Source organism: Ylistrum balloti, unplaced genomic scaffold, assembly GCF_031769215.1.
Source record: "Ylistrum balloti isolate Yb309-2 unplaced genomic scaffold, AGI_CSIRO_Ybal_v1 Utg370222, whole genome shotgun sequence".
Taxonomy (NCBI): domain Eukaryota; kingdom Metazoa; phylum Mollusca; class Bivalvia; order Pectinida; family Pectinidae; genus Ylistrum; species Ylistrum balloti.
In genome coordinates, this window is record NW_026782186.1 from 630923 (window position 1) to 640335 (window position 9413).

Below are 9413 nucleotides of genomic sequence, written 5' to 3' on the forward strand. Positions count from 1 at the left end.
CCCCTGTGTTTTATATTCTAACCCTTGTATTTTTTATTCTAACCCTTGTGTTTTATATTCTAACCTTTGTGTTTTATATTCTAACCCTTGTGGTTTATATTCTAAACCCTGTGTTTTTTATTCTAACCCCTGTGTTTTATATTCTAACCATTGTATTTTTTATTCTAACCCTTGTGTTTTATATTGTAACCCTTGTGTTTTTTATTCTAACCCCTGTGTTTTATATTCTAACCCCTGTGTTTTATATTCTAACCCCTGTGTTTTATATTCTAACCCTTGTATTTTATATTCTAAGTCTAGTATTTTATATTGTAACCCTTGTGTTTTATATTGTAATCCCTGTGTTTTATATTCTAACCCTTGTGTTTTATATTCTAACCACGGTATTTTATATTCTAACCCCTGTAATTTAAATTCTAACCCTAGTGTTTTATATTGTAACCTTTGTGTTTTATATTCTAACCCTTGTGTTTTATATTCTAACCCTAGTGTTTTTTATTCTAACCCCTGTGTTTTATATTCTATGTCTAGTATTTTATATTGTAACCCTTGTGTTTTATATTCTAACCCTTGTGCTTTTTAATCTAACCCCTGTGTTTTATATTCTAATCCATGCGTTTTTTATTCTAACCCTTGTGTTTTATATTCTAACCCCTGTGTTTTTTTATTCTAACCCTTGTGTTTTATATTCTAATCCATGCGTTTTCTATTCTAACCCTTGTGTTTTATATTCTAACCCTTGTGTTTTATATTCTAACCACCCTTGTGTTTTATATTCTTAAACTTTTTTGTATATACAACACCTTGGGTTACAAATATAAACCACAAATTATTGGACACTTTTCATGCCATAGATGAACACCTGAATTGATGTTTCGATCGCCAAACAAATAGCACCTTGAAGGTGATTTAGCACGTAATTTCTACAAAGAAACATAATAATGAAGAAAATGTCACCGTTCTGTATACGATAAATTTTCATCAACAGGAACGACAAGAGAAAACAACGAAAACAAGTCTGTTAGGCTCCAGATTTTCTCCATTTCTAAGAACATTTGGTTATCTATTTTAAGGCTCCAATTCTTCTAAATTTCTGAGAACATTCAAATTATCATCTTCAGGGATATGATTCGTAGTTAAGAATAAAATATTATCTCCAGGGATATGATTGGTAGTTAAGAATAAATTATTATTTCAGAGATATGATTGGTAGTTAAGAATAAATTATTGTCTTTAAGGATATGATTGATAGTTAATAATAAATTATTGTCTTTAAAGATATGATTGGTAGTTAAGAATAAATTATTGTCTTTAAGGATATGATTGGTAGTTAATAATAAATTATCATTTCAGAGATATGATTGGTAGTTAATAATAAATTATTGTCTTTAAGGATATGATTGGTAGTTAAGAATAAATTATTGTCTTTAAGGATATGATTGGCAGTTAAGAATAAATTATTGTCTTTAAGGATATGATTGGTAGTTAAGAATAAATTATTGTCTTTAAGGATATGATTGGTAGTTAATAATAAATTATTGTCTTTAAGGATATGATTGGCAGTTAAGAAAAAATTATTGTCTTTAAGGATACGATTGGCAGTTAAGAATAAATTATTGTCTTCAGAGATATGATTGGTAGTTAAGAATAAATTATGACGTGAATTACCTTCACTTATGATGGCATGTAAATATGGTTATATTTAAATCGGATTCGGGTATGAGTTGGAGAATAATGTTTTTCATGTAAGACGAGTAATTTTTGTGAAAATACATTGACATAGTTTAGCATACAGCCGAGGACGATATACAATGATCCGTCCAAATCGGCAGTGTCGTCAATGTAAGACATAGGTTTGTATCAAGGTTTAAATACAGTTTTTTATAAGAGTACAGTTTGTAGAAATATTTCTTAACTTAATGAATTATAGTTATACTCAGACATTACAAAACGTACCTTCATTTCTCATTTAGGATTCCGATAGGTTCTTGATCAACATTCTGCATTCTAATATGACACCCTGGGACCTGTATATATCAGTTATACCTTACATCGCTATGAACCACACTACCATGGTAACACCCGCGGCGGTTATAGGTAAACGTAATATAACTTAGTACATATACCCAGGGGTAGTTTCGGCGCGTTCGTATAGACTTTACCACGGTACTGTTTCGGTGTGTTCGTATATACTTTAACAAGGTACTGTTTCGGCATGCTCGTATGGACTGCACTACAGGTACAGTTCTGGTGTGTCCATTTAGACTTTCCCACGGGTACGGTTTCGGAGTGTTCGTATAGACTTTAACACGGGTATAGTTTCGACGTGTTCGTATGGACTGCACCATAGGTACAGTTTTGGCGTGTTCGTATAGACTGTAACACCTGTGCAGTTTTGGCGTGTTGGTATGGACTGCACCACGAGAACAGTTTCGGCGTGTTCGTATGGACTGCACCATAGGTACAGTTTCGGCGTGTTCGTATAGACTGTAACACCTGTGCAGTTTTGGCGTGTTGGTATGGACTGCACCACGGGAACAGTTTCGGAGTGCCTGTATAAATTGTACCACATGTATAGTTTCGGCGTGTTCGTATAGACTGTAACACCTGTGCAGTTTCTGCGTGTTCGTATGGACTGCACCATAGGTACAGTTTTGGCGTGTTCGTATAGACTGCACCACGGGAACAGTTTCGGAGTGCCTGTATAGATTGTACCACATGTATAGTTTCGTATACCGTAAAGGTTTAAATCTGACTGCTCCTTCTCCTTCCGTGATAAATCCTTTCCCTTGGGGAGCATGACTCACGGGTCAAAGATCGCGACTCACGACGCACGAGTCATAGATCGCGACTCTCGACGCACGAGTCATAGATCGCGACTCACGACGCACGGGTTATGGATCGCGACTGGCGACGCACTAGTCATGGATCGCGACTGGCGACGCACGCGTCTTGGTGCAACTGACGACGCACGAGTCATGGAGCGTGACTGACGACGCACAGGTCATGGATCGCGACTCACAACGCACGGATCACCGGGCGTGACTGACGACGCAGGGTCTTGGAGCAACTGACGACGCACGGGTCATAGAGTTTGACTGACGACGCACGGGTCATGGAGTGTGACTGACGACGCAGGGGTCATGGAGCGAGACTGACTATGCACGGGTCATGGAGTGTGACTGACGACGCACGGGTCATGGAGTGTGACTGACGACGCACACTCACGAAAGGAACCTGGTGGTAATAGGTTATCTAACCTAAAAGGTCCGGTTGTTCCAGGGGAGCAAGTAACTTTGCGTTCATTGATGACAACGATGTGATCAAAAGCAGAAACAGGGTACTGGCAACGAAGCAACACGGCACATTTGAAAAATATGCACTCGTCGACCTTTAGATTACATTATTTGCCAAATAACGTAATGGTCATGACCCTTATAGATCTTTATCTTGCCTTTCTATCAAACTCTGTTTCTTACAACACTATAATCTACTGACCCGCAAACGACCTATGGTATCACCTTAAAATAACGATATTTTAAATACAAGTTGTTTAGCATTTTATCTTAATACAGAAATTACACATTAAACCATTGTGGTTTACTCTGTCAGTATTGAATGTGAATCTTGTTAGGAAAGAGTCGATAGTGACTTTGGTTTCCGAGGCAAATAAATACTACTGACATGTTCAATATATGTTCTATGTCTCCGTCAAATTAAATTGGAGGACTTGACGAGGTGTCTTTGAATTATTCGATAAAATAGCGGCTGGTGTTAAAATTAAGTCTAGTCAGCAATGATAGAAAACAATTAAAATAAACGCGAAAACAATTAAAATTTACGCATGTCAAATCGTCACGCACTATAGGTTATGTTCATGTTAAGCGTACTTTAAATCTAAAAACTAATTGAAAATATTGATTTTCAGTTTAGTTGTATGTAATCAGTACAGTTCTCTCCTCCTTACATATTTATGTGTTTGTCATACATCACGTTGTATACTACAAACACCTTGTTGACACAGTCCAGTGACTTTAACACACTTTAAACGTTACCTAAAGCCTGTTTCACATCAGCCGTGTGATCTTTTCGTCGTACGATTTCCGCCGCTAACACAATCGCTACCTATTCGCACCCGTTGCACATACTGCAGATTTGCGAAGCGATCTCCGTACGTTGTTCGCACGGTTGACTCACGAACCGTACGGTATTCGCAGGTTGAACGTACGAAAAAAACAAAGCGACGTGTTCGCACGGCTGTCATGCGGTTATCCTGAGGCTGCCGCACAAATTCTCAAGGTACCCGCAAGACTGCCGTAAGAATTTGCAAAGTTTCTTACGTCCACAGCACGGCAAGCACGAATTTGCAAGACAGCTGTACGGTGTTCGTGCGATCGCCATTAGGAGGAGGAATTATCTCCTCTTGTCCAGATTTGGATATATATACACAATGGTATGCGACAACAGTCTCATTCTGCAGCAGGTCTTTGAGGGAGTTAACTATGGTTGCGAAACCATCCAATGATCCCGATGTGAGCATAAATAAAAATGAATACATTATACCAAGGATTATATCACATTTTGGATATCATTGTGGAAAAAATGAGACGAAAAAAATCGATACATATCTAGTACAGCTACTTATTTTGCGTAAAATTATCTAGATACATTCGAACATGAAATCAACGTAGACACAGTTTACACATGGTCGATCTGCTTTTCCATGATGCCAAACTTACTATGACAAGATTATATTAATATTGAGGTAAAAGATAGCATAATAAATGTAAATTACAAGCTTATCGGGCACATTCATTTGTGCAGCTATGATTTCTAGTTGCTTGTCGGCGTATCTCCGATGACTTTATTGGTACAACTCTGGATGTTCGCTAAACCACTGCACAATTGTATTCTCTTGCTGTGAAGTAAAGGCATATTTGTCACTCCTGTACAAGCACAAGCCTTCTTTATCTGAATCCTGGGTTGGTGGTACCTCTGTTGTCTCGGGTTCAATGGGGGGTCAGCAACCGGAACCTTCCCCTTTCCCTTCTGAGATTTTTGTTTTGGGGGCATGACCTTCTCTTCCTGAAATCTCGAAAGCGACTGAGGACAAACAAGACAAACTTTTTAAAAGTGGAGGAATGACGTTAACTTTTGCAAGGCATTAGTGGGGCAGCCGTGCGAATCTATACGCTGTTCGTACGTTCCTCAGCAGTCTTTAAACAGACTTTCACCAAATGCAAGGCATTCGCAAGTCAGCCGCAAGATGTTCGTACGATCACCTTGCAGCCTTCGCAGGACAAACGCAAGTATAAAATCAAATGATTGACGTGCGATGGTCTCAAGGTAACCGTACGGCTACCGTGTGGCAACCGTACAGTTGCCGTGCGAACTCCAAAAATCGCAAAGAAATCGCAAAGAAAATGAGCATGTTGAAAAGCCAGCTTGCGACGTCTGCGGCGTTGAGAATTTGTACGGAAGTCTTGCGGAGTCCGCACGAAGTCCTGCGATTTGTCAAAATGTTCCCGTACGGCTGTCGTAAGGCTGATGTGAAACAGGCTTAATCAAGCTATAAACATTTGTTATAGACACCGTCGATCCACACCAGTAGACAAATAACTTACAGTTGTGTTGAACTAAATTATGCATATAGAAACAGCTTTTGCATTTTGGTTATAATTTTCCTGCTTGTTCAGCTGGTGCCTTGAGACTGTATAATGTTAACGGTGTTAATCATTCTGTGACATTCATGTTCTTACTTTTTAATGCAATCCCAAAACTGCAGAAAAATGCTCTTTATCTAATTATGGTGACAAATTAGGAAGTCGAGTTCAAAGATCCATGGTTACCAACTTGTAAATATTTAATATCTACAAATCCTCTTAAATATACAGGGAGACATCGAGTTTACCAAAGTAGAATTTCTGGGATACATCGAGTGTTTCTAAATGGTACGAAGGATTTTAACTCAATTATTTTTTTATTGTATACTTTAATTCCACTATAGAAATGTTCTATATAGAATATCGTACTCTTTTATCATTAACCCTGTTGAATTTGATGATATTGATCCTAATGTTTAAAAACTATTTATACTCTAATTCATTCCGTTGTAAAAGAACTCCTCGTCTTATAAATTTATCATTATAGCATGTCTGTTTATTTTTACTGTATTTTACTTGGGTGGGGATGTTTCTGTTTTGCGTTATTTATTCGAATTTTTTAAAAATTATTATTTGTTTTATTTTTCGATTTGATTCCGTGCTTTATAGAAGCGACGAATGCGCTGGGATAAAGTCACTGTTCTAGTCCAGTTGATGGTTGGGCTATTTTTTCAAGGTACGTACTTCAACATTACGAGGAGCGAACTTTTTAAAATGTATATGCTGTGTCAATAGTACTGTAAAACCATACATTTTCCGGAGGCTTATTACATACAATATCAGGTATTAACGGAGAGTCCACTGGTCTCATGTCCCATTTTACATTGTCTGACAGACGGCAAGTTTGTTTTTGGAGACCAAGCAATATGGTTTGGTGGTGGCGGTGTTTTTTTCTAGACTATAAACATTCCTTTGTATCCTGTTGACCTGTCATCGAATATTTCTTTCGAAAACAAATGAAAACCCCAACAAAATGTGCCTAATCTATGATATCGATGGTCGCTAATCCGGACAGGCGTATATTTAGTAACATCTAGATATTTTCTTGCGCTTTTCCATATTCAAACATATTGCAGGTGCAAATGTTGGTCGCTTCCCAGAAAACAACGTAAAAACATTCAGCTGAAGGTGTCTATAAACAGGGTTTATAATTAGGAAGAGGCCCATCGCTACACACTGGCATCACCATCGCTACATGCTGGCATCACCATCGCTACATACTTGCATCACCATGCTCTACTGTATGATACAATTTCACTATAGCATTGTTAGGTTCAAGGAAACGCTTGTAGAAAAAAGGATTGTACCTATCGGAATATTTAAAAAAGAAACCAAATTGGACATCTTAGATAGAATTAAATAGTTGTTATAGAATGTGCCCACTTTTCAAAACGTCCAGTAAAACATATACATGGATACGTCATCACATTAATTTGCGTGCACCTGCAATCTATTTACGTAAATTTGGCGATCGAAACAGATTCTCGAAGTTGTTTGATATTATCGCTCCGTGAACGGTCAAGGTCATTTAGAGGCGGTGTCTTCTTGCAGCAGTTGGTTTACACCTCACTAAACAAAATACGGGAGGCACATCGCATGTCACCTAATTCACTTTTGGTAAAGTTTCTTGTCCTTGGTCAGTTTCTCAGCTTCCCGAGAAACACAAACACCTCGGGTAGGAGACGTTGGACAACGAACGCCGGATTTCCGTCTGATGTTACGAAAGCTAACGGTGTGATCGACTGAATTACCCAACCCCTCCAAAGTTAATGTCTCTAATAAAATAGGGGACAGTAAAAATCAAGTATGTAGTGTAGAACAATACGTTATTGTTCACAAAAATTAATTGACGCGAGAATGTTGACGGCGATCAGAAAATCGCGAATGTTAATACGATAAAATAAATGGTTGAAAGTATTATGTCTTCATCCTTCAATATTTAATTATTTCATATTTATTTTAATTTGTTTGTTTGTTTTACCTTACAGGTGTGCAATCCAACCCCGACATTAAACGATACGAACTGCTGACAATAAACGAGAATATTGACAAAACGACCAAGACTTTAACAATAGGAAGTAAGCCTAGTGTAATCGCCTGTATCCTACATTGTGAAACCGTATCTAACTGTAGGTATTTATTCTACAGTAATGACACTAAGGAATGCGATACAATTATCCAGCAAACTGTGGCGGTGTAAGTACGCAACTGAAGAAATGTGGTATAATTTTCTCTTGTTTTCTGAAGGATGTGAGTTTAGTGATAAACAGGTTCTTACACTTGTGGTCATAGCACAAGGAAATTATTTAACCGGATTAATTAATTTGCCAAATATATTTATTGAAGGTTTTCAATTTTCGTCTTTTTCGAAGGCTATAACAAAATCCTTCTTGGCTGATTGTAATTCAAATAAAATTAGAAAGTAGGATAAAATACTGTAAAGCCACACAACGAATCACGGTCATTTCAATCCTCTAGGTTTCGTTCCTTATTCCTAGATTAACAATACCTGGAAGGCAATCGAGAAAAAAATCAAAACTGATTAAAATAAAAAAAAATATAGACAGAGGGATGATGCACTCTCTACCTTATAGAAAATCCAATTGTGAGAAGTATTATCAGCAATTATTAAATACACCAATTTCTCTTCAAGCGATTGATTAAATCTCAAAATTTAGACCATTCGGAGAAAAGCATTCCCTCTCATAGTGGTGTCCATCATACGGTAACTTAAACGACCAGGTAGACAAATTTTATTTCATAATATTACAAAATAAATATTCTGTGTCGAAATACGAGATCAAGAGGCGATAAGAAAACCATTCTATATGTTTTCGTAATGTGTAACGGTCTCCTTGCTTTTATTTTACTGTCTTGTCCCAGACAATTTAAAAAAAAAATTTCAGTGGCCTGTCCGAGATCCGATTACATTTATGATGACACCACAGGAAGGTGTCACAAGAAGCATGATGACGCTATGACCTGGGATAAGGCCAGTGACACGTGCTCAGAGGACGGGGGGCACCTGTTGACACTTGACACAGCGGCCGAGTACAACATCATCCTACTCCTAGGTAATGTAATAGAATTCTATCGATCGGCCACGAAATTAAAAATAACTTGGGCCACATATGACTTAATGTGACGTAATACGTGTTGATAAACTAATCAAATCAAAATTTAGGTTATGAATATTTTTCTTTATTAAATATACCCATAGTAATCTGATTCCACGACTCTAACATGTCGTTCACCTCATTGATACAGGATTGTCACAGGAGCTGTGGATAGGAGCGACAGACAAAGCTGTTGAGGGAGAGTTCCGCTGGTTGGTCTCTGGAGATATTTTACCACAAACTACACCATGGAACACGAACCAGCCTGACGGTGGAGATTCTGAGCAATGTGTCACTGCTTTTGTCAAAACCATCATAGCAAGAAAAGCTGCACCAACTATCTCATCAGAAGTAAAGTTAAATGACGCAGCGTGCACGAAGATTTTAGAATTTATCTGTGAGTTGTGACGGAAACACGGGGAAGCTGCCGAACTCGAAAGTCAGAATGCATAATTCTTATCCTGCTTTAAAATGTCTTCTTCGACACTCCTCTGGATACAATCTATTTGGATATGATGTAATATGTACAACCGAAATGTGTCGACAGTCCTTTAACAGGTCTGTGCTGTCCTGATTGGCTCTTGATAACTTGTGATGGACCTTCCATATGTGGTTCAGTGATTTAGCATATGAC

General features: G+C 37.8%; 1 protein-coding gene across 1 annotated transcript; it reads left to right on the forward strand.

Annotated features, from left to right (window-relative positions):
* Window positions 1-5321: 5321 nt before the first annotated feature.
* LOC132551859 (lectin BRA-3-like) lies at window positions 5322-9187 on the forward strand. Its single transcript, XM_060216001.1, has 4 exons — window positions 5322-5538; window positions 7652-7741; window positions 8570-8737; window positions 8931-9187. Exons 1-4 carry the CDS (start codon window positions 5322-5324, stop codon window positions 9185-9187), a joined length of 732 nt encoding a protein of 243 aa, XP_060071984.1.
* The last annotated feature ends 226 nt before the right edge of the window (window positions 9188-9413 follow it).

Bases quoted from the DNA above. Each gene is read 5' to 3' on its own strand.
- LOC132551859 (XM_060216001.1), top strand. From the start codon at position 5,322: ATGATTGACGTGCGATGGTCTCAAGGTAACCGTACGGCTACCGTGTGG. The intron at 5,539-7,651 runs GTAAGGCTGATG...TTTACCTTACAG, and splicing joins AATGTTCCCGTACGGCTGTC to GTGTGCAATCCAACCCCGAC. The intron at 7,742-8,569 runs GTAAGCCTAGTG...AAAAAATTTCAG, and splicing joins CAAGACTTTAACAATAGGAA to TGGCCTGTCCGAGATCCGAT.